Raw genomic sequence first — 25916 nt, 5'->3', positions numbered from 1 at the left:
GCTCCCGTATTGGACTGTTCAGCCACCTAAGGTCTCATTGTTAGAGTGGAAGCAAGTCTTCCTCGATTCCGAGGGACTGCCCAAGAGGAAGAAGAATCCCTCCTTAAATACGGAGACCAAACCTGTACACAGTGGTCTCACCAATACCCTGTGCAGCACTCTGTCTCATATACCTGTACCTGAATTAAATTATTTCTGCTATTGAAAGGTCCTCTCTCAGACTGATGCACTCCCAGGGCAGGTACAGGGGGTTAGATACAGAGTAAAGCTCTGTATCTAACCCCCCTGTACCTGCCCTGGGAGTGTTTGATGGGGACAGTGTAGAGGGAGCTTTACTCTGTATCTAACCCCCTGTACCTGCCCTGGGAGTGTTTGATGGGACAGTGTAGAGGGAGCTTTACTCTGTATCTAACCCCCTGGACCTGCCCTGGGAGTGTCTGATGGGGACAGTGTAGAGGGAGTTTTACTTTGTATCTCACCCCCTGGACCTGCCCTGGGAGTGTTTGCTGGGAACAGTGTAGAGGGAGCTTTACTCTGTATCTAACCCCCCTGTACCTGCCCTGGGAGTGTTTGATGGGACAGTGTAGAGAGAGCTTTACTCTGTATCTAACCTGCTGGACCTGCCCTGGGAGCATTTGATGGGGACAGTGTAGAGGGAGCTTTACTTTGTATCTAACCCCGTGCTGTACCTGCCCTGGGAGTGTCTGACGGGACAGTGTAGAGGGAGCTTTACTCTGTATCTAACCCCGTACTGTACCTGCCCTGGGAGTGTTTGATGGGGACAGTGTAGAGGGAGCTTTACTCTGTATCTAACCCCCTGTACCTGCCCTGGGAGCATTTGATGGGGACAGTGTAGAGGGAGCTTTACTCTGGATCTAACCCCCTGGACCTGCCCTGGGAGTTTTTGATGGGACAGTGTAGAGGGAGCTTTACTCTGTATCTAACCCCCTGGACCTGCCCTGGGAGTGTCTGATGGGGACAGTGTAGAGGGAGCTTTACTCTGTATCTCACCCCCTGGACCTGCCCTGGGAGTGTTTGCTGGGAACAGTGTAGAGGGAGCTTTACTCTGTATCTAACCCCCTGTACCTGCCCTGGGAGTGTCTGATGGGACAGTGTAGAGGGAGCTTTACTCTGTATCTCACCCCCTGGACCTGCCCTGGGAGTGTTTGATGGGACAGTGTAGAGGGAGCTTTACTCTGTATCTCACCCCCTGGACCTGCCCTGGGAGTGTTTGCTGGGAACAGTGCAGGGGGAGCTCGACCTAACTTTGCTGTGCACATTTTGACATCTGCAAATGAGAATCAACTTCAGAGACAGGCAAAATCATTGACGGGGAGGGGTGGCGAGGGAGGGAGATAACGAGAAGCACTTACCCTGCTCCCAGATAGACCATGCCGATGCAAAGAAGGGCTCTGTACATTCCTGGAGTCAGTTTGGGTTCCATAATCTGCTTAGTGCTGGGCTCTTCATGTGGAGCGTAGTACCCCAGTGTGTGTGAGGGGAGAGTATCGACTTGCAAGTGTCCTTCTGCAAAAAATGCTCTCTCTTGCCTCCACCAGCTCTCCCCCCCACCCCCTCAGATCAAGAGAAGTCTTCAATGCAATGGTTGCGAGCTGTTAGTCTGTGTGTGTCTGATCAAGAGGACTGTGGCACAATTTTGAGGGGAGCAGGGCTGGAGAGGGAGTGCTGTGTCTGTTGGAGTGTGTTGGAGGTGCATGTTTGAACTGTGTGCGAGAGAGAGAGAGAGAGAGACACACACACACTCACACTCACACACAAAACCAGTTTTCCGGGCGTGGGGTATCAGCTCCTTGCCAAGGTGAGAGAGCCTTTGCAAAGTGTTCCAGCCAGCAGCGAATAAAGTTTTGGAGAACTCCGGCCGCGATGCACAAATGCTCAAAGATGCCCAACAGTGCCCCTGTTCCAGATATTCCACCTCGACGATAAGCACAAAAACACAAGTCCTGAATCCAGCAATTGTGCAAAAATAAAACCTTCAACGCGAGCCAGCCTCCAAGTTGCACATTCTTTGCAAAGAAAGTTCAGAACTTGAAATGCTCACCTCTCTGTTCCAAGCGCGGTTACACTCATCCCTTCCTCCCAGGCAATGAGTTATTTATAATTGTCTCTGCATTAACACTCCCAGGTAATGGCCGAGGTTCCCCCAGCTCTCCCACCACTCATTTATCTCCACTTCCAAATACCTCAACAACCCCCCCCCACCCCCAACCCCCCTCCCTCCCTCCCTCCCAGTCCGGCCCAAAGACACTCAGTGCCTGCACACAGCACCAGCCAGGTACAGAGCTTCGTCACAACGCATAGTGTGAGAGGGCGGTGCTCCCGGGCAGGTAGAGGGAGAGAGAGAGAGAGAGAGGGAGGGAGGGAGGGGGAGAGAGAGAGAGAGAGAGAGAGAGGGAGGGGGAGAGAGAGAGAGAGGGAGGGGGAGAGGGAGAGAGAGAGAGAGGGAGGGGGAGAGAGAGAGAGAGAGAGAGAGGGAGGGCGGGAGAGAGGGGGAGAGAGAGAGAGGGAGGGAGAGAGGGAGGGGGAGAGAGGGGGAGAGGGGAGAGGGGAGGGAGGGAGGGAGGGGGAGAGAGAGAGAGAGAGAGAGGGAGGGAGGGAGAGAGGGGGAGAGAGAGGGAGGGAGGGAGAGAGGGAGGGAGAGAGGGGGAGAGAGGGAGGGAGGGGGAGAGAGGGGGAGAGGGGAGGGAGAGAGGGAGGGAGAGAGAGAGAGAGAGGGAGGGGGAGAGAGAGAGAGAGGGAGGGGGAGAGAGGGAGAGAGGGGAGGGAGAGAGGGAGGGAGAGAGAGAGAGAGAGGGAGGGGGAGAGAGAGAGAGAGAGAGGGAGGGAGGGAGGGAGAGGGAGGGAGGGAGAGAGAGAGGGAGGGGAGAGGGAAAGAGAGAGGGAGAAAGAGAGGGGGGAGAGAGAGAGGGAGAAAGAGAGGGGGGAGGGAGAGAGGGAGGGGGAGAGAGGGGAGAGGGAGAGAGGGAGGGGGAGAGAGGGGAGAGGGAGAGAGAGAGGGAGAAAGAGAGGGGGGAGGGAGAGAGGGAGAGGGAGGGAGGGAGAGAGAGAGGGAGGGGGAGAGGGAGAGAGAGAGGGAGAAAGAGAGGGGGGGAGGGAGGGGAGAGAGGGGGAGAGGGGAGGGAGAGAGGGAGGGGGAGAGGGGAGGGAGAGAGGGAGGGGGGGAGAGAGAGGGAGGGAGAGAGGGGGGAGAGAGAGAGAGAGAAGGGGAGGGAGGGAGAGAGAGAGAGAGAGAAGGGGAGGGAGGGAGAGAGGGAGAGAGAGAGGGGGAGGGAGGGAGAGAGGGGGGGGAGAGAGAGAGGGGGAGAGGGAGGGAGGGAGGGGGGGAGAGGGAGGGAGGGAGGGGGGGAGAGGGAGGGAGAGAGGGGGAGAGAGAGAGAGGGAGGGAGAGGGAGAGAGAGAGGGAGAGAGAGGGAGAGGGAGGGGAGAGAGGGAGGGAGAGAGGGAGGGGAGAGAGAGAGGGAGGGGGAGGGAGAGAGAGCGGGGGGAGGGAGGGAGAGAGGGAGGGGGAGGGGGGGAGAGAGAGAGAGAGAGTGAGAGAGACAGAGAGAGAGACAGAGACAGAGAGAGATTATGTAGAGAGAAAGAAAGACTTGCATTTATATAGCGCCTTTCACGACCACCCGACATCTCAAAGCACTTTACAGCCAATGAAGCACTTTTCGAGTGTAGTCATTGTTGCATTGTGGGAAACGCCAATAGCGCACAGCAAGCTCCCACACACAGCGCTGTGATAATGACCCGGATCGTCTGTTTTAGTGATATTGGTCGAGGGATAAATATTGGCCCCAGGACACCGGGGAGAACTCCCCCTGCTCTTCTTCCAATAGTGGCCCCGGGATCTTTTACATCCGCCCGAGAGGGCAGACGGGGGCCTCGGTTTAATGTCTCATCCCGAAAGAGGGAGGCGTCGAACTGCCCGCCCACGTGCGAGGCTGGACGATCGCCGACGGCCTGTTCAGCCATGGGGGGTGTCGCAGAAAGCCCGATCCGCGTGGACAGGGACACGCCCGCGCCCCGGAACTCTTCTGCAGAATGGTCGCTGGGTCCAGCACAGGAACGCTGGCCGACAGTCTCCCTGCTCAGTTCAGCAAAGCCCCCCCCCGCCCCCAGATGCCTGCACTCCAGCTGGCCATCCGGACTGTGACTCCCCCAAAATGGGTCATTTTCCAGTTGTCAAACAGTAACTACTGAGGTGCTGCAGGGATCGGTGCTGGGGCCTCACCTATTTACAATCTATATTTTGGGGGGCGGTTGACTTATGAGGAAAGGTTGAGCAGGTTGGGCCTCTACTCATTGGAATTCAGAAGAATGAGAGGTGATCTTATCGAAACGTATAAGATTATGAGGGGGCTGGACAAGGTGGATGCAGAGAGGATGCTCCCACTGATGGGGGAAACTAGAACTAGGGGGCATGGTCTTAGAATAAGGGGCCGCCTATTTAAAACTGAGATGAGGAGGAATTTCTTCTCTCAGAGGGTCGTAAATCTGTGGAATTCTCTGCCTCAGAGAGCTGTGGAAGCCGGGACATTGAATAAATTTAAGACAGATATAGACAGTTTCTTAACTGATAAGGGGGCGGGGAAGTGGAGCTGGGTCCATGATCGGATCAGCCATGATCTTATTAAATGGCGGAGCAGGCTCGAGGGGCCGAATGGCCGACTCCTGCTCCTGTTTCTGATGTTGTTCTGTTCAGCCTCGTGCCGCACACACAGACCATCGCGATGAACAACAGCATCGTGAATTTATATAGCGCCTTTAACCGTGGCTAAACTTCCCAAGGTGCTTCACAGGAATCGAGGAAGACTTGCTTCCACTCTTAACATGAGTTCTCAGGTGGCTGAACAGTCCAATACGGGAGCCACAGTCCCTGTCACAGGGTGGGACAGACAGTGGTCGAGGGAAGGGGAGGGTGGGACTGGTTTGCCGCACGCTCCTTCCGCTGCCTGCGCTTGGTTTCTGCACGCTCTCTGTGCCGAGACTCGAGGTGCTCAGCGCCCTCCCGGATGCACTCCCTCCACTTAGGGCGGGACTGGTCTTTGGGCCCAGGGACTCCCAGGTGTCGGTGGGGATGTTGCACTTTATCAGGGAGGCTTTGAGGGTGGTCCCTTGTAACGTTTCCTCTGCCCGCCTTTGGCTCGTTTGCCCGTGAAGGAGTTCCGAGTAGAGCGCTCGCTTTGGGGAGTCTCGTGTCTGGGGGGACATGCGGACAATGTGGGCCCTGCCCAGCGGAGCTGGTCGAGTGTGGTCAGTGCTTCGATGCTGGGGATGTTGGGCCTGGTCGAGGACGCTAACGTTGGTGCGTCTGTCCTCCCGGGGGATTTGCAGGATCTTGCGGGGACAGCGTTGGTGGTATTTCTCCAGCGACTTGAGGTGTCTACTGTACACGGTCCATGTCTCTGAGCCACACAGGAGGGCGGGTATCACTACAGCCCTGTAGGCCATGAGCCTGGCCATCACACCCACTGACGAATTGGTGTCTGTACCTTGGCCACTAATCAGACACGCTCTCCCACGCAGTCTGGCACAGTCTGAATCACTTCCTGAATCAGGGCTTTACCCCAATCACCGCTTAACTAACCAACGATTTACTAATCAATCAAATGTATTTGGTTGATAATTGCCAGGGTCAATGTTGGAAACCGAACTGAATGAAGATCTAACGGTCCCTGGTTCAATCCCGGTTTTCGGCAATATCTGAATGAAAGAAAGCTTTGCGTTCCTTCTCCATCATAGTCAGCCCCTCGAATCGAGGCAGAGACACTCCCACACCAAAAAGGGATGTGTTCACAGATGCTTCAATGAAGGAGGTTGATACACTCAGAATAAAGGATGAAACTGAGTACTGTGTACAATGAGTAAGTGTGACCTTAGCTCCTTTAATAAGACTTTGACAGTGCGGCGCTCCCTCAGTACCGCCCCTCCGACAGTGCGGTACTCCCTCAGTACCGCCCCTCCGACAGTGCGGCGCTCCCTCAGTACCGCCCCTCCGACAGTGCGGCGCTCCCTCAGTACCGCCCCTCCGACAGTGCGGCGCTCCCTCAGTACCGCCCCTCCGACAGTGCGGCGCTCCCTCAGTACCGCCCCTCCGACAGTGCGGCGCTCCCTCAGTACCGCCCCTCCGACAGTGCGGCGCTCCCTCAGTACCGCCCCTCCGACAGTGCGGCGCTCCCTCAGTACCGCTCCTCCGACAGTGCGGCTCTCCCTCAGTACCGCCCCTCCGACAGTGCGGCGCTCCCTCAGTACCGCCCCTCCGACAGTGCAAAGCTCTCTTTGTATCCAACCCGTGCTGTACCTGCCCTGGGAGTGTTTGATGGGACAGTGTAGAGGGAGCTTTACTCTGTATCTAACCCCCTGTACCTGCCCTGGGAGTGTTTGATGGGACAGTGTCGAGGGAGCTTTACTCTGTATCTAACCCCCTGTACCTGCCCTGGGAGTGTTTGATGGGACAGTGTAGAGGGAGCTTTAATCTGTATCTAACCCCCTGTACGTGCCCTGGGAGTGTTTGATGGGGACAGTGTAGAGGGAGCTTTACTCTGTATCTAACCCCGTGCTGTGGGAGTGTGTGATGGGACAGTGTCGAGGGAGCAGTAAATAGGTGAGCATTGCGCTGGCTATTTAACTGTGGAGGCTGCGCTTGGAGCGGCGGGGAGGAGATAAGGAACGGAATTTTTTGATTGCTGATTCCTCAAACTCCTGCCCGTGCCCCCAAGCCCCACTTCCCCCCGTGTGTTTGTGATCAGCCCCGATGTGGAGGAACACTGAATCAGTAAAAGTAGAGTCGGTGGCTGGGAGCACTGTCGGCCATGATTCAGGAGAAGGCAGGCAGGCACCATAACACATTTTACGACGCCCTGTGTGTTTGCCCAGTGCTGATAACGCAGTGGATGGGTAAACACAGAAACCCGGCTTATCGCAACCCCGACAATGAATGGAAGCCTTGTTCCTCTCGCGGCCATGCTTACAGCGAGCTGTCAGACCCAGGTCACTGGGGAATGGGCGTGATAAAGGCCATCACTGGGTGACTGTGGGGTGTCTGTAGGGTGGACTGGTGTTTTCCAACCCTACTCCCCCCATCCTGTGTCCTCAGCATCTCGTCATAGGTGGGGGCATATTCGCCTGTGGGAGGCATCACATCTGCTCACTGACTGGTGTCTCTCAGTCTCTCTCCCTCTCTCGGGGAGATATCTGTACACTGACTGGTGTCTCTCAGTCCCCTCTCCCTCAGGGTGATATCTGTACACTGACTGGTGTCTCTCAGTCACTCTCCCTCAGGGAGATATCTGTACACTGACTGGTGTCCCTCAGTCCCCTCTCTCTCAGGGAGACATCTGTACACTGACTGGTGTCTCTCAGTCCCCTCTCCCTCAGGGAGATATCTCTACACTGACTGGTGTCTCTCAGTCCCCTCTCCCTCAGGGAGATATCTGTACACTGACTGGTGTCCCTCAGTCCCCTCTCCCTCAGGGAGATATCTGTACACTGACTGGTGTCCCTCAGTCCCCTCTCCCTCAGGGAGATATCTGTACATTGACTGGTGTCTCTCAGTCCCCTCTCCCTCAGGGAGATATCTGTACACTGACTGGTGTCTCTCAGTCCCTCTCCCTCAGGGAGATATCTGTACACTGACTGGTGTCTCTCAGTCCCCTCTCCCTCAGGGAGATATCTGTACACTAACTGGTGTCCCTCAGTGCCCTCTCTCTCAGGGAGATATCTGTACACTGACTGGTGTCCCTCAGTCCCCTCTCTCTCAGGGAGATATCTCTACACTGACTGGTGTCTCTCAGTCTCTCTCCCTCTCTTGGGGAGATATCTGTTCACTGACTGGTGTCTCTCAGCCTCTCTCTCCCTCAGGGAGATATCTGTTCACTGACTGGTGTCTCTCAGCCTCTCTCTCCCTCAGGGAGATATCTGTACACTGACTGGTGTCTCTCAGTCCCCTTTCCCTCAGGGAGATATCTATACACTGACTGGTGTCTCTCAGTCCTCCTCTCTCTCTCTCAGGGAGATATCTGTACACTGACTGGTGTCTCTCAGTCCCCTCTCTCTCAGGGAGATATCTGTACACTGACTGGTGTATCTCAGTCCCTCTCCCTCAGGGAGATATCTGTACACTGACTGGTGTCTCTCAGTCCCTCTCCCTCAGGGCGATATCTGTACACTGACTGGTGTCTCTCAGTCCCTCTCCCTCAGGGAGATATCTGTACACTGACTGGTGTCTCTCAGTCCCTCTCCCTCAGGGAGATATCTGTACACTGACTGGTGTCTCTCAGTCCCTCTCCCTCAGGGAGATATCTGTACACTGACTGGTGTCTCTCAGTCCCTCTCCCTCAGGGAGATATCTGTCCACTGACTGGGGCCTGGAAAAGTGATACGTCGCTGCCACCCGGTGGAGCTCAGAGCTGTTACATGTGTAAAGGGCATTTAGAGAGCGCCAGTATCGACCTCTGGAAGTCCGAAAGCGCTTTGCAGCCAATGAAGCACTTTTTGGAGTATGTTCACTAATGTAATGTGGGAAACGAGGCAGCCAATTTGTACACAGCAAGCTCCCACAAACAGCAAGGTGATAAATGACACAGATTATCTGTTTTCGTGATATAGATTAATGCATAAATATATATTGTTTTTTAACCCGCCCCAGTGATATGTCTCCTGGGTAATTGTCTACTGGCGTTCTCTGGGGATTACACTTCGATTCCTGAAGACTCCTGGTTCAATCCTCGAACTTAAACTTCAGCTCATCCACAACTCAGCTGCCCCGTGTCCTAACTCGCACCCAGTCCCACTCACCCATCACCCCCTGTGCTCGCTGCCCCCGTGTCCTAACTCGCACCGAGTCCCACTCACCCATCACCCCCTGTGCTCACTGCCCCGTGTCCTAACTCACACCCAGACCCGCTCACCCATCACCCCCTGTGCACACTGCCCCGTGTCCTAACTCGCACCGAGTCCCGCTCACCCATCACCCCCTGTGCTCACTGCCCCCGTGTCTTAACTCGCACCGAGTCCCACTCACCCATCACACCCTGTGCTCGCTGACCTATATTGGCTTCCGGTTAAACAATGTCTCGATTTCAAAATTCTCATCTGTGTTTAAAAATCCCTCCATGGCCCCTCGCCCCTCCCTATCTCTGTAACCCCCTCCAACCCCTCCAGCCCTCCCTATCTCTCTAACCTCCTCCAGCCCCTACACCCCTCCCTATCTCTGTAACCTCCTCCAACCCCTACACCCCTCGCTATCTCTGTAACTTCCTCCAGCCCCTACACCCCTCCCTATCTCTGTAACCTCCTCCAGCCCCTACATCCCTCTCTATCTGTATAACCTCCTCCAGCCCCTACACCCCTCCCTATCTCTGTAACCCCCTCCAGCCCCTACACCCCTCCCTATCTCTGTAACCTCCTCCAGCCCCTACACCCGTCGCTATCTCTGTAACCTCCTCCAGCCCCTACACCTTCCCTATCTCTGTAACCTCCTCCAGCCCCTACATCCCTCCCTATCTCTGTAACCTCCTCCAGCCTCTACACCCCTCCCTATCTCTGTAATCCACTCCAGCACCTATGCCCCTCCCTATCTCACTAACCTCCTCCAGCCCCTACACCCCTCCCTATCTCTGTAACCTCCTCCAGCCCCTACACCCCTCCTATCTCTGTAACCTCCTCCAGCCCCTACACCCCTCCCTATCTCTGTAACCTCCTCCAGCCCCTACACCCCTCCCTATCTCTGTAACCTCCTCCAGCCTCTACACCCCTCCCTATCTCTGTAACCTCCTCCAGCCCGTACACCCCTCCCTATCTCTATAACCTCCTCCAGCCCCTACATCTCTCCCCATCTCTGTAACCTCCTCCAGCCCGTACACCCCTCCCTATCTCTGTAACCTCCTCCAGCCCCTACATCCCTCCCTATCTGTATAACCTCCTCCAGCCCCTGCACCCCTCCCTATCTCTATAACCTTCTCCAGCCTCTGAAACCCTTCCTATCTCTGTAACCTCCTCCTGCCCCTACACCCCTCCCTATCTCTATAACCTTCTCCAGCCCCTGAAACCCTCCCTATCTCTGTAACCTTCTCCAGCCCCTACATCTCTCCCCATCTCTGTAACCTCCTCCAGCCCGTACACCCCTTCCTATCTCTGTAACCTCCTCCAGCCCCTACACCCCTCCCTATCTGTGTAACCTCCTCCAGCCCTTACACCCCTCCCTATCTCTGTAACCTCTTCCAGCCCCTACATCCCTCCCTATCTCTGTAACCTCTTCCAGCCCCTACACCTCTCACCACCTCTGTAACCTCCTCCAGCCCCTACACCCCTCCCTATCTCTGTAACCCCCTCCAGCCACTACACCCCTCCCTATCTCTGTAACCCCCTCCAGCCACTACACCCCTCCCTATCTCTGTAACCCCCTCCAGCCCCTACACCCCTCCCTATCTCTGTAACCCCCTCCAGCCACTACACCTCTCCCTATCTCTGTAACCCCCTCCAGCCACTGCTCTGTTATGTATGTTAACTGGGTTTTAGCTGCCACCAGAGGGCGCAACTGTCGGAGTCCTGATGGTCACTGGCAGACACGTGCAAACCGTGTATATCATGTTGGCAGCCATGTTGACTCCTCACTTTGAGAATAAATAAACTGGAGTGAGGTCAAGCCTGAACTAGCTCACCGTACTTAGCCTCGTGGAGTTATTCGATACTTAACAATTGGCGACGAGGATGGGATTACGAACTCTCACGCAGCCATGTCCATTGGAATTTTGGCGAGATTCGTGGAAGGGGAAGACTGGGAGAATTTCACTGATCGCCTCGCCCAGTACTTCGTAGCCAACGGATTGGAAGGAACCGATAACGCAATTAAGCGCAGGGCGGTTCTCCTCGCCGTTTGTGGGTCAAAAATTTATGGCCTGATCAAGACCCGACCAACGGATAACACTTACCATGAATTGTGTACGCTGGTTCGGAACCACTTTAAACCGAAGGAACGCATCAACATGGCGAGGTATCGCTTCTAAACGCACAATCGCTCCGAGGGCCAGGTTGTGGCAGAAGTTGTCGCCGACCTGAGACGTCTCGCTGGGCCGTGCAACGTCGGAGCTACGTTGGGGGAAATGCTGCGGGACTTTTTCGCGCTTGGCGTTGGCCACGAGGGTCATCCTTCGAAAGCTGCTGGCTGCTGAATCTCTCGACCTGAGCAGGGCCATCACGATCGCCCAGGCATGCATGTCCACGGACGAAAACCCGAAACAGATGATCTTCCCAGCATCGAAACCCACCGGCAAGTATTGTGCATAAAATAATATCGTCGGCAGGGCCTACTCGTCCCCGGTCGTATGACCTGTAACTGCTGAAAGTCCGCCATCGGGGGTGAATCACATCGCGCCTTGTTGGCGTTGCGGGGGCTATCATCGGGCCCATCAATGCCGATTCAAGCGATAACGTGTGCAAAGGCTGTGCAACAACGGGGCACCTTCAGCGAATGTGTCTGCAAGTGAGCAAGCGTGCTGCGACACACCACGTGGCTGAGGATGATCGATCCAGCCTGGATCAAGCCACACAGGCAACTCAACCCGAGGTACAGGACGAAGAAGTGTGCGGGGTACATTCTTTTGCCAAAAGTCCTCCGATAATGCTGGAAGTTAAATTAAATGGGGTTCCAGTATCTATGGAATTGGACACGGGTGCGAGTCAGTCAATAATGAGCCAGAGGGCTTTCGAAAAGCTGTGGGACACTAAGGCAAAAAGACCCAAACTGAGCCCAATCAATGTAAAGCTGCGTACCTACACCAAAGAGCTCATAGCAGTCATTGGCAGCGCGGCAGTAAAGGTATCGTACGATGGAGCTGTGCATGATTTATCGTTGTGGATCATTCCAGGCGATGGCCCAACGCTGTCCGGCAGGAGTTGGCTTGAGAAAATTAAATGGAACTGGAACGCTATTAAAGCCTTATCTTCAGTGGATGACACTTCGTATGCTCACGTGCTGAGCAAGTTCCTCTCTTTGTTCGAACCAGGCATCGGCAACCTCACGGGAACCCAAGGTGCAGATCCACCTCGGCCCGGATGCAAGACCCGTCCACCACAAGGCTCGGGTGGTTCTGTACCATGATGAGGGAGAAGGTCGAGACGGAACTGGACAGACTTCAACGGGAAGGAATCAGATCACCAGTCGCGTTCAGCGAATGGGACAGTCCAATTGTCCCGGTGTGGAAAAGCGACCCCAGGATCTGCGGCGACTACAAGGTTACGATCAACCGAGTCTCGATACAGGATCAGTACCCGTTACCCAAGGCTGACGACCTGTTTGCAACGCTAGCGGGGGGGAAGTCGTTCACCAAATTGGACCTGACCTCCGCTTACATGACACAGGAGCTGGTTGAACCTTCGAAAAAAACTGACGTGCATCAACACGCACAAAGGACTGTTCATATACCACAGATGCCCTTTCGGAATTCGCTCGGCGGCCATATTTCAGAGAAACATGGAGCGTTTGCTGAAGTCCGTCCCGAGAACCGTCGTGTTCCAAGATGACAGCCTGATCACCGGTCGCGACGCCACCGAACACCTGCACAACCTGGAAGAGGTTCTACGTGGTCTGGACAGAGTGGGACTTCAGGCTGAAACGCCCCAAGTGCGTTTTCATGGCACCAGAAGTCGAATTCCTGGGGAGAAAGATTGCAGCAGACGGCATCAGGCCTACGGCCTCGAAGACAGAGGCCATCACGAGTGCGCCCAGACCCCAAGAGTGTGACGGAGCTGCGTTCGTTCCTGGGTCTTCTCAACTATTTCGGTAACTTTCTACCGGGTTTGAGCACATTGCTAGAGCCCTTGCACATGTTGCTGAGAAAGGGGAACGACTGGGTTTGGGGCAAATCTCAAGGCAGAGCCTTTGAGAAGGCCAGGAACCTGCTATGTTCCAATAAATTACTGGTACACTATGACCCATGCAAGCGGTTAGTGCTGGCCTGCGACGCCTCATCATATGGGGTCAGTTGCGTGCTCCAGCAAGCCAATCTATCAGGCAAACTCCAACCAGTTGCATACGCGTCCAGATGTCTGTCTAGGGCTGAAGGAGCCGATAGTATAGTAAAGAAAGGGGCTTTAGCATGCGTATATGGGGTTAGGAAAATGCGCCAATACCTGTTTGGGCTTCGGTTTGAGCTTGAAACAGATCACAAGCCGCTCATTTCATTGTTTTCTCAGAGCATAGAAACATAGAAACATAGAAAACAGGTGCAGGAGTCAGCCATTCGGCCCTTCTAGCCTGCACCGCCATTCAATGAGTTCATGGCTGAACATGCAACTTCAGTACCCCATTCCTGCTTTCTCGCCATACCCCTTGATCCCCCGAGTAGTAAGGACTATATCTAACTCCTTTTTGAATATATTTAGTGAATTGGCCTCAACTACTTTCTGTGGTAGAGAATTCCACAGGTTCACCACTCTCTGGGTGAAGAAGTTTCTCCTCATCTCGGTCCTAAATGGCTTACCCCTTATCCTTAGACTGTGACCCCTGGTTCTGGACTTCCCTAACATTGTGAACATTCTTCCTGCATCTAACCTGTCTAAACCCGTCGGAATTTTAAACGTTTCTATGCGATCCCCTCTCATTCTTCTGAACTCCAGTGAATACAAGCCCAGTTGATCCAGTCTTTCTTGATAGGTCAGTCCCACCATCCCGGGAATCAGTCTGGTGAACCTTCGCTGCACTCCCTCAATAGCAAGAACGTCCTTCCTCAGATTAGGAGACCAAAACTGAACACAATATCCCAGGTGTGGCCTCACCAAGGCCCTGTACAACTGCAGTAAGATCTCCCTGCTCCTATACTCAAATCCCCTCGCTATGAAGGCCAACATGCCATTTGCCTTCTTCACCGCCTGCTGTACCTGCATGCCAACCTTCAATGACTGATGTACCATGACACCCAGGTCTCGTTGCACCTCCCCTTGTCCTAATCTGTCACCATTCAGATAATAGTCTGTCTCTCTGTTTTTACCACCAAAGTGGATAACCTCACATTTATCCACATTACACTAAAGGTATAAACACCAATGCCTCGTCCCACATCCAAAGCTGGGCGCTGACATTATCCGCTCATGACTATGTCATCCGCCACAGACCAGGCACTGAAAACTGTGCTGATGCGCTTAGCCGGCTACCATTGCCCACAACCGGGGTGGCAATGCCGCAGCCCGCAGGCTTGCCGCTGGTCATGGATGACTTGAGGGCGAGGGGTCACCCGTCACGGCTGGCCAAATTAGGACCTGGACCAGCCAGGATCCTGTACTGTCGAGCGTAAAAAAGGCGTGTCCTAAATGGAAAATTGGTCTGTCATTCCCAGGGAAGTGCAGGATGAAATTAAGCCTTATAGCCACCGCAAAGATGAATTGTCGATTCCATCTGATTGCCTGTTATGGGGTAATCACGTTGTTATGCCAAATAAAGGCAGGGAGACTTTTGTGCGAGATTTACACATTGTCATGATGAAGGCCATTGCCAGATCTCACGTTTGGTGGCCCGGCATTGACTCGGACTTAGAGTCATGCGTGCACCAGTGCAACACTTGCATGCAACTGAGCAACGCACCCGTGGAGGTTCCACTGAGTCATGTGATCATGGCCATCCAAACCGTGGTCAAGGATCCACGTAGACTTTGCCGGCCCCTTTCTCGGCAAAATGTTTTTCAGTGGTAGTGGACGCTTACTCCAAATAGATTGAAAGCGTAATCATGTCATCCAGTACGTCCAGAGCCACTATTGAAAGCCTCCGGGCCATGTTTGCCACCCGTGGCCTGCCCGACGTCCGTGTCAGTGACAACGGACCGTGTTTCACCAGTTCGGAGTTCCACGAGTTTATGACCCGCAATGGCATCGAGCATGTCAGGTCTGCCCCTTTCAAACCCGCCTCTAACGGTCAAGCGGAGCGGATTGTCCAAACCATTAAGCAGAGCCGAAAACGCGTGACTCGCGCCTCCCTACAGACCCGCTTGTCCCGCATTCTGCTCAGTTAGCGGACGAGACCCCACTCGCTCACCGGTAGTCCCCCCTGCCGAGCTGTTAATGAAGAGAGGCCTCAAAACCAGGCCCTCCCTTGTACACCCGGATCGCAATGATCACGTCGAAGCCAGAAATGGCAACAGCAGCAATGGTACCACGATCGTGTGGCCGTATCACGTGACATTGCAGTTCATGACCCTGTGTTTGTCCAGAATTATGGTCATGGTCCAAAGTGGGTTGCTGGCACGGTTTTGGCCAAGGAGGGGAACAGGGTGATTGCCGTCAAACCGTTAAATGGCCAAACGTGCGAGAGGCTCATCGACCAAACCAAACTGCGATTCACAGACAACCCAGAACATCATCATCGACCAACCAACGCACGTCCAGCCGTCAGTCGGCCCTTGTGTCATTCACGAAGACGAACCGACCATCCCCGACAGTCCTGTCAGACCGACTGCTCCGCAATGCAGCAATGGTCCCACTAACTCACCCGAGCTTGGGTTCGAACTGAGAAGATCAACCAGGGAGCGGAAGGCCCCGGGCCATCTCAACTTGTAAATACAACCTGTACCAAGGACTTTGGGGGGAATGATGTTATGTATGTAAACTGGGTTTTACCTGCCACCGGAGGGCGCAACTGTTGGAGGCCTAATGGTCACTGGCAGACACGTGCAAACCAGGTATATAATGTTGGCAGTCATGTTGAATCCTCACTTTGAGAATAAATAAACTGGAGTAAGGTCAAGCCTGAACTAGCTCACCGTACTTAGCCTCGTGGAGTTATTCGATACTTAACATACAGCTCTCCCTATCTCTGTAACCTCCCCCAGCCCCTACACCCATCCCTATCTCTATAACCCCCTCCAGCCCCTACACCCCTCCCTATCTCTGTAACCTCCCCCAGCCCCTACATCCCTCCCTATCTCTATAACCCCCTCCAGCCCCACAACCCCTCCCTATCTCTGTAACCTCCCCCAGCCCCACAACCCCTCCCTATCTCTGTAACCTCCTCCAGCCCCACAACCCCTCCCTATCTCTGTAACCTCCCCCAGCCCCTACACCCCTCCCTATCTCTGTAACCCCCTCCAGCCCCACAACCCCTCCCTATCTCTGTAACCTCCCCCAGCCCCCACAACCCCTCCCTATCTCTGTAACCTCCTCCAGCCCCACAACCCCTCTCTATCTCTGTAACCTCCTCCACCCCACAACCCCTCCCTATCTCTGTAACCTCCTCTAGCCCCTACACCCCTCCCTATCTCTGTAACCCCCTCCAACCCCTACACCCCTCCCTATCTCGGTAACCTCCCCCAGCCCCTACACCCCTCCCTATCTCTGTAACCCCCTCCAGCCCCACAACCCCTCCCTATCTCTGTAACCTCCCCCAGCCCCTACACCCCTCCCTATCTCTGTAACCCCCTCCAGCCGCACAACCCACCGCGATCTCTGCGTTCCTCTAATTCGGCCCCCCTGACCATCCCTGATTATAATCGCTCCACCATCGGTGGCCGTGCCTTCTGTTGCCTGGGCCCCAAGCTCTGGAACTCCCTCCCTAAACCTCTCCCGCCTCTCTCTCCTCCTATAAGACGCTCCTTAAAACCTCCCTCTGTGACCCAGCTTTTGTCCCTAATATCTCCTTCTGCGGCTCGGTGTTTATCTTTGTCTGATAATTGCTCCTGTGAAGCGCCTGGGGACGTTTTACAACATTAAAGGCGCGATATAAAAGACAGTGCAGTTTGCGCGGTTCGAAACAGAACTAAAGTAGAGGCTTATCGGCCTCGCTAGGCCTCTGTCGCCAAGGTAACGGCACAGAGGTGAGGGGCTAATGCTGAGCGATAAACAAGGGACATAGAAAGGATTATTCTTATGTTAATTAAATGGGATTGTGGGGAGGAATGGGCAGGACTGAAGGAAAGTATGATGTAGTTCACTAACAAGCCCAATCCTAGAAGGCTTCGGCGGAGAATATTGTTCCGTCCAGATAAGGATCGGTGGCTCGAGAAGCAAGAAAGTGAGACAGCATAAAATCAACTCGAGATCACCCAGAGTGGGATCTTTGATGATATTCCCGCTGTGTCAATCCCCCTTTCCCTGGCTCTGCGGAGGAAGATCAGAGAGATCGGGCCTGTGGTCAGCCTCGGTGAACAGGCCGGAGGCCGTGGGGGAAAGGCTGGCTCAGATAAGGCGGGGGGGCGGGGGGGGGGGGCTGGGAGAGGGATGATTCAGTTCCTCGGGAGAGCGAGGGTGTGGGAACTGGGAGCGAACCGAGACCGTGTCGCTCAGGGGCAATGGGAGGGAGCGGCGCTCGCTCAAATGATCCCCACCAACGTCCCTTGCGCAGGGTCGAGCTAAACCGACGCCCGTGCAGAAGGGTGTGGGTTCATGTCCCCAGCCTAGAGACATTTCGGCGCTCCCTCAGTACCGTCCCTCCGACAGTGCGGCGCTCCCTCAGTACCGCCCCTCCGACAGTGCAGCGCTCCCTCAGTACCGCCCCTCCGACAGTGCAGCGCTCCCTCAGTACCGCCCCTCCGACAGTGCAGCGCTCCCTCAGTACCGCCCCTCCGACAGTGCAGCGCTCCCTCAGTACCGCCCCTCCGACAGTGCAGCGCTCCCTCAGTACTGCCCCTCCGACAGCGCAGTGCGGCGCTCCCTCAGCACCGCCCCTCCGACAGCGCAGTGCGGCGCTCCCTCAGCACCGCCCCTCCGACAGCGCAGTGCGGCGCTCCCTCAGCACCGCCCCTCCGACAGCGCAGTGCGGCGCTCCCTCAGTACCGCCCCTCCGACAGTGCAGTGCAACGCTCCCTCAGTACCGCCCCTCCGACAGTGCAGTGCGGCGCTCCCTCAGTACCGCCCCTCCGACTGTGCGGCGCTCCCTCAGTACCGCCCCTCCGACAGTACGGTGCTCCCTCAGTACTGCCCCTCCAACAGTGCGGCACTCCCTCAGTACCGCCCCTCCGACAGTGCGGCGCTCCCTCAGTACCGCCCCTCCGACAGTGCGGCGCTCTCTCAGTACCGCCCCTCCGACAGTGCGGCGCTCCCTCAGTATCGCCCCTCCGACAGTGCGGCACTCCCTCAGTACTGCCCCTCCGACAGTGCGGCGCTCCCTCAGTACCGCCCCTCCGACAGTGCGGCGCTCCCTCAGTATCGCCCCTCCGACAGTGCGGCACTCCCTCAGTACTGCCCCTCCAACAGTGCGGCGCTCCCTCAGTACTGCCCCTCCGACAGTGCGGCACTCCCTCAGTACTGCCCCTCCGACGGCCTGGATGTTTGTGCTCAAGTCCCTGGAGTGGGACTCGAACCCACAACCGTCTGACTCAGAGGCGAGAGTGCTGCCCACTGAGCCACAGCTGATGCTCTGCAGAGCAGAGAGGGTTAAAAGGAGATCCGATCGTTCAAAATCGTTTTGGTCGAGTCGCTCGGGAGAAGCTGTTCCCCGGGGGGGCAAGAGGGTAGGTAACCAGAGGGACACAGATTGACGATAATCGGCGATGGAACCAGAGGGGGAGATGGGGGGAGAATGTGTTTACGCAGCGAGTTGTTGTGATCGGGAACGCGCTGCCTGAAAGCTCGGTGGGAGCAGATTCAATCGTAACGTTCAAACCGGGAATTGGATAAATACTGGAAGGGGGAAATGTGCCGGGGCTGTGGGGAAAGGGCAGGGGGTGGGGGAAGAGTGTGGGACTGATTGGGGTCGCTCGGTCACAGAGCCGGCACAGCACGGGGCTCGAGGGGCCCAATGGGATCCTGCTGTGCCGTGAGGTTCTACAAGGCCCTTTGGAGGCTATGGAGAAAGCTGAGCTGGGAGGGAGTTTACGGTGCACCGATCCCATAACCAGTGGAGTGCCGCAGGGATCAGTGCTGGGACCCCAACTATTTACAATCGATATTAACGACTTGGAAGAAGGGACTGAGTGTAAAAGGGGAGGTGCAACGAGACCTGGGTGTCATGGTACATCAGTCACTGAAGGTTGGCCATGCAGGTACAGCAGGCGGTGAAGAAGGCAAATGGTATGTTGGCCTTCATAGCGAGAGGATTTGAGTATAGGAGCAGGGAGGTCTTACTGCAGTTGTACAGGGCCTTGGTGAGGCCTCACCTGGAATATTGTGTTCAGTTTTGGTCTCCTCATCTGAGGAAGGACGTTCTTGCTATTGAGGGAGTGCAGCGAAGGTTCACCAGACTGATTCCCGGGATGGCAGGACTGACATATGAAGAAAGACTGGATCAACTGGGCTTATATTTACTGGAGTTTAGAAGAATGAGAGGGGATCTCATAGAAACATATAAAATTCTGACGGGACTGGACAGGTTAGATGCAGGAAGAATGTTCCCGATGTTGGGGAAGTGCAGAACCAGGGGTCACAGTCTAAGGATAAGGGGTAAGCTGTTTAGGACTGAGATGAGGAGAAACTTCTTCACCCAGAGAGTGGTGAACCTGTGGAATTCTCTACCACAGAAAGTTGTTGAGGCCAGTTCGTTGGATATATTCAAAAGGGAGTGAGATGTGGCCCTTACGGCTAAAGGGATCAAGGGGTATGGAGAGAAAACAGGAATGGGATACTGAGGGAATGATCAGCCATGATCTTATTGAATGGTGGTGCAGGCTCGAAGGGCCGAATGGCCTACTCCTGCACCTACTTTCTATGTTTCTATGTTTCTATGTAACGTAGCCAAGTTTGCTGACGATACAAAGATGGGAGGAAAAGCAATGTGTGAGGAGGACACAAAAAATCTGCAAAAGGACATAGACAGGCTAAGTGAGTGGGCAAAAATTTGTCAGATGGAGTATAATGTTGGAAAGTGTGAGGTTATGCACTTTAGCAGAAAAAAATCAAAGAGCAAGTTATTATTTAAATGGAGAAGGATTGCAAAGTGCCGCAGTACAGCGGGACCTGGGGGTTACTTGTACATGAAACACAAAAGGATAGTATGCAGGTACAGCAAGTGATCAGGAAGGCCAATGGTATCTTGGCCTTTATTGCAAAGCGGATGGAGTATAAAAGCAGGGAAGTCTTGCTCCAGTTATACAGGGTATTGGTGAGGCCACACCTGGAGTACTGCGTGCAGTTTTGGTCTCCATATTTACGAAAGGATATACTTGTTTTGGAGGCAGTTCAGAGAAGGTTCACTCGGTTGATTCCGGGGATGAGGGGGTTGACTTATGAGGAAAGGTTGAGGAGGTTGGGCCTCTACTCATTGGAGTTCAGAAGAATGAGAGGTGATCTTATCGAAACGTATAAGATTATGAGGGGGCTTGACAAGGTGGATGCAGAGAGGATGTTCCCACTGATGGGGGAGACTAGAACTAGGGGGCATGGTCTTAGAATAAGGGGCCGCCCATTTAAAACTGAGATGAGGAGGAATTTCTTCTCTCAGAGGGTTGTAAATCTGTGGAATTCGCTGCCTCAGAGAGCTGTGGAAGCCGGGACATTGAATATATTTAAGACAGAGATAGACAGTTTCTTAACCGATAAGGGGATAAGGGGGCGGGCAGGGAAGTGGAGCTGAGTCCATGATCGGATCAGCCATGATGGTATTAAATGGCGGAGCAGGCTCGAGGGGCCGAATGGCCGACTCCTGCTCCTGTTTCTGATGTTCTTATAACGGGAATCTGACAGGTCAGTAAACGCATGCGGGGCGGGGCGGGGGGGCGAGAGATTTTTTTAAAAACCCTCCCCATCCCCCGCCTGTTTCGGTGTTTTTTTTAACCGCAGCTGCGATTGAGGTCAAGATTTTCGCAAAGTTTGGCTCTTTGGGGGTGATTCGAGCCGGAAGTCGATGTAAATGTGGGGGTGGGGGGGAGGGGTCGATGACGTCAACTGAGGGGCGGAGATCCGGGGGGGCGGAGTCACTGCCGAAATGACATCACCCCTGCTCTTAAAGGAAGGGTTAGACCAAGGCGTACGAAAGTATGGGCCTTACGCTAAACATCCGTAAGACAAAGGTCCTCCACCGGCCTGTCCTCGCCGCACAGCACTGCCCCCCAGTCATCACGATCCACGGCCCGGCCCTGGACAACGCGGACCATTTCCCATACCTCGGGAGTCTCCTATCAACAAGGGCAGACATTGGCGACGAGGTCCAACACCGCCTCCAGTGCGCCAGTGCAGCCTTCGGCCGCCTGAGGAAAAGAGTGTTCGAAGACCAGGCCCTCAAATCTACCACCCAGCTCATGGTCTACAGGGCTGTAGTGATACCCGCCCTCCTGTATGGCTCAGAGACACGGACCGTGTACAGTAGACACCTCAAGTCGCTGGAGAAATACCACCAACGCTGTCTCCGCAAGATCCTGCAAATCCCCTGGGAGGACAGACGCACCAACGTTAGCGTCCTCGACCAGGCCCAACATCCCCAGCATCGAAGCACTGACCACACTCGACCAGCTCCGCTGGGCAGGGCCACATTGTCCGCATGTCCCCCCAGACACGAGACTCCCAAAGCGAGCGCTCTACTCGGAACTCCTTCACGGGCAAACGAGCCAAAGGTGGGCAGAGGAAACGTTACAAGGGACCACCCTCAAAGCCTCCCTGATAAAGTGCAACATCCCCCACCGACACCTGGGAGTCCCTGGGCCCAAAGACCAGTCCGCCCTAAGTGGAGGAAGTGCATCCGGGAGGGGCGCTGAGCACCTCGAGTCTCGTCGCCGAGACCGTGCAGAAAGCAAGCGCAGGCAGCGGAAGGAGCGTGCGGCAAACCAGTCCCACCCTCCCCTTCCCTCAACCACTGTCTGTCCCACCTGTGACAGGGACTGTGGCTCCCGTATTGGACTGTTCAGCCACCTAAAGGACTCATGTTAAGAGTGGAAGCGAGTCTTCCTCGATCCCGAGGGACTGCCTAAGATGATGAGATTGGCGGTGCACAAGGTGACGATGTGCTGTGAACACCAATCAGCAGTCGCGGGGCGGTATGGGTCGGGTGTGGGGGTGGGAGGGGTGGATTCGGAGCACCACTGGGAAAGCTGGGGAGGGGCAACTGGGCCTAGCCGAGGCCGTTCCACCCCACCCCTGCCCCCCCCCCCGGACAATTTGGGAAGTTGCAAATGGTGATGGAGGCCTTGTAGATTACTGACCACACAGTCTGACTCACGCCCGCGCGTACAGTATTGTGTGCAGTTTTGGTCTCCTAATCTGAGGAAGGACGTTCTTGCTATTGAGGGAGTGCAGCGAAGGTTCACCAGACTGATTCCCGGGATGGCAGGACTGACATATGAGGAGAGACTGGATCGACTGGGCTTATATTCACTGGAATTTAGAAGAATGAGAGGGGATCTCACAGAAACATATAAAATTCTGACGGGGACTGGACAGGTTAGATGCTGGTTTAATGTTCCCGATGTTGGGGAAGTCCAGAACCAGGGGACACAGTCTAAGGATAAGGGGTAAGCCACTTAGGACCGAGATGAGGAGAAACTTCTTCACTCAGAGAGTGGTGAACCTGTGGAATTCTCTACCGCAGAGAGTTGTTGAGGCCAATTCGTTGGATATATTCAAGAGGGAGTTAGATGTGGCCCTTACGGCTAAAGGGATCAAGGGGTATGGAGAGAAAGCAGGAACGGGGTACTGAAGTTGCAAAAATGATCAGCCATGATCTTATTGAATGGTGGTGCAGGCTCGAAGGGCCGAATGGCCTACTCCTGCACCTATTTTCTATGTTTCTATGTTCCACCAAAAGTCGGCACCCACGGGATTAGTGGTGGTAACAGGCCTCAATGAGCGCGGCAATTTCTGCCCCTGTCTGCCTGAACATTTCTCGCGGGGACCGAAATACAAGTCAGTCCATCAAACTGCCTCATTTCAGTGATCGCATAGCTGCATCGCCCTGAGAGGAAATCAGCATTTGGAGATAAAGCTTTCGGCGCGAGAACATTTTTTATCTTGTCGGGAGATGCCAGGGGAGGGAGGAGGCCAGAGGGACGTGAGTGAGAGAGCTGTCACTCAATGCGAGCAGGCGTTCGGCTGTGTGGTCAGTAATCTACAAGACCTCCATCGCCATTTGCCAATTCCCAAATAGTCCGACAAAGCCATCACGCAGATAAGCTGCTCTCCTCCTTCATCTAGTCCATGCCCTGGGAGTGTTTGATGGGGCAGTGTAGAGGGAGCTTTACTCTGTATCTAACCCCCTGTACTTGCCCTGGGAGTGTTTGATGGGACAGTGTAGAGGGAGCTTTACTCTGTATCTAACCCCCTGTACCTGCCCTGGGAGTGTTTGATGGGACAGTGTCGAGGGAGCTTTACTCTGTATCTAACCCCCTGTACCTGCCCTGGGAGTGTTTGATGGGACAGTGTAGAGGGAGCTTTACTCTGTATCTAACCCCCTGTACCTGCCCTGGGAGTGTTTGATGGGACAGTGTAGAGGGAGCTTTACTCTGTATCTAACCCCGTGCTGTACCTGCCCTGGGAGTGTTTGATGGGACAGTGTAGAGGGAGCTTTACTCTGTATCTAACCCCCTGTACCTGCCCTGGGAGTGTTTGATGGGACAGTGTAGAGGGAGCTTTACTCTGTATCTAACCGCCTGTACCTGCACTGGGAGTGTTTGATGGGGGCAGTGTAGAGGGAGCTTTACTCTGTATCTAACGCCCTGTACCTGCCCTGGGAGTGTTTGATGGGACAGTGTAGAGGGAGCTTTACTCTGTATCTAACCCCCTGTACCTGTCCTGGGAGTGTTTCATGGGGACAGTGTAGAGGGAGCTTTACTCTGTATCTAACCCCCTGTACCTGCCCTGGGAGTGTTTGATGGGACAGTGTAGAGGGAGCTTTACTCTGTATCTAACGCCCTGTACCTGCCCTGGGAGTGTTTGATGGGACAGTGTAGAGGGAGCTTTACTCTGTATCTAACCCCCTGTATCTGTCCTGGGAGTGTTTCATGGGGACAGTGTAGAGGGAGCTTTACTCTGTATCTAACCCCCTGTACCTGCCCTGGGAGTGTTTGATGGGACAGTGTAGAGGGAGCTTTACTCTGTATCTAACCCCCTGTACCTGCCCTGGGAGTGTTTGATGGGACAGTGTAGAGGGAGCTTTACTCTGTATCTAACCCCGTGCTGTACCTGTCCTGGGAGTGTTTGATGGGGGCAGTGTAGAGGGAGCTTTACTCTGTATCTAACCCCCTGTACCTGCCCTGGGAGTGTTTGATGGGGACAGTGTAGAGGGAGCTTTACTCTGTATCTAACCCCCTGTACCTGCCCTGGGAGTGTTTGATGGGACAGTGTAGAGGGAGCTTTACTATGTATCTAACCCCCTGTACCTGCCCTGGGTGTGTTTGATGGGACAGTGTAGAGGGAGCTTTACTCTGTATCTAACCCCCTGTACCTGTCCTGGGAGTGTTTGATGGGACAGTGTAGAGGGAGCTTTACTCTGTACCTAACCCCCTGTACCTGCCCTGGGAGTGTTTGATGGGACAGTGTAGAGGGAGCTTTACTCTGTATCTAACCCCGTGCTGTACCTGCCCCATTCCCGATGGTTAATCGAGCTATCACTGACGTGCCCTTGCAGAAGGCTTGCTGCTGTGTGGTGTGAGGTCCTGCTGCAGGGTATTGGTGAGGCCACACCTGGAGTACTGCGTGCAGTTTTGGTCACCTTACTTAAGGAAGGATATACTGGCTTTGGAGGGGGTACAGAGACGATTCACTAGGTTGATTCCGGAGATGAGGGGGTTACCTTATGATGATAGATTGAGTAGACTGGATCTTTACTCGTTGGAGTTCAGAAGGATGAGGGGTGATCTTATAGAAACATTTAAAATAATGAAAGGGATAGACAAGATCGAGGCAGAGAGGTTGTTTCCACTGGTCGGGGAGACTAGAACTAGGGGGCACAGCCTCAAAATACGGGGGGAGCCGATTTAAAACCGAGTTGAGAAGGAATTTCTTCTCCCAGAGGATTGTGAATCTGTGGAATTCTCTGCCCAAGGAAGCAGTTGAGGCTAGCTCATTGAATGTATTCAAGTCACAGATAGATAGATTTTTAACCAATAAGGGAATTAAGGGTTACGGGGAGCGGGAGGGTAAGTGGAGCTGAGTCCACGGCCAGATCAGCCATGATCTTGTTGAATGGCGGAACAGGCTCGAGGGGCTAGATGGCCTACTCCTGTTCCTAATCCTTATGTTCTTATGTGAGCGACCCATATTTGCATGTCTTAGCAAAAAAATACATTTCGCTGAAGTGATTAAACCCCCCTCTCGCTCTGAAGCAGGCAGAAGGGACAGATAAAGGAATCTCTGCTTCTGATATTTAACTCCGAGTGTCTGATCATCCCCTTGGGTTATATTCAGCTGACTGACCCACACATTTAGCAAAGAGAATGTTAAACCCTTGGTTAGAGCGCCTGTTCATTTTTTTTTTAAAAAGAGTGCTTGAATCCAAGTTTGATTTTTGGTTTCGGCTGTGGAGGGGAGAGTCTGGTGGAGTTTGTGTTTTCTGAAAATGTTGCTTCCACAAGAGTCCCATCCACGATGACAGTCCGTCGGGCCCTGGTGAGACCACGCCTGGAGTACTGTGCACAGTTTTGGGTCTCCTTACCCAAGGAAGGATATACTTGCCATTGAGGGAGTGCAGTGAAGGTTCACCAGACTGATTCCTGGGATGGGAGGGGATTGCGATTGTCCAACAAGGAGAGATTGAGCAGACTGGTCCGATATTCTCTGGAGTTTAGAAGAATGAGAGGCGATCTCATTGAAACATCTCCGATTCTGAGGGGGATTGACAGGGTAGATGCAGGGAGGGTGTTTCCCCCCCGGGGCTGGGGAGTCTAGAACCAGGGGTCACACAGTCTCAGGATAAGGGCTCGGCCATTTAGGACTGAGATGAGGAGGAATTTCTTCACTCAGAGGGGTGGTGAATCTTTGGAATTCTCTGCCCCAGAGAGCTGTGGGGGGCTGGGTCATTGAATATATTTAAGGTGGAGATAGACAGATTTTTGAGCGAT

General features: G+C 54.3%; 1 protein-coding gene across 1 annotated transcript in view; it reads right to left on the bottom strand.

Moving 5' to 3' along the window:
• Positions 1–1559, bottom strand: part of LOC139240511 (protein Wnt-7b-like) — a 23818-nt gene extending 22259 nt beyond the window's left edge. The window contains exon 1 of the mRNA XM_070869052.1: positions 1374–1559. Within this exon, the coding sequence (XP_070725153.1) occupies positions 1374–1444 (71 nt within the window). The 5' untranslated portion in view covers positions 1445–1559. The remainder of the gene's footprint in view (positions 1–1373) is intronic.
• Between the last annotated feature and the right edge of the window lie 24357 nt (positions 1560–25916).

The sequence above is a fragment of the Pristiophorus japonicus genome, chromosome 32 (assembly GCF_044704955.1).
Source record: "Pristiophorus japonicus isolate sPriJap1 chromosome 32, sPriJap1.hap1, whole genome shotgun sequence".
In the NCBI taxonomy this organism is placed as follows: domain Eukaryota; kingdom Metazoa; phylum Chordata; class Chondrichthyes; family Pristiophoridae; genus Pristiophorus; species Pristiophorus japonicus.
Note: the sequence above shows the minus strand (reverse complement) of the source record. Positions and strands in the feature narration are given on the sequence as shown.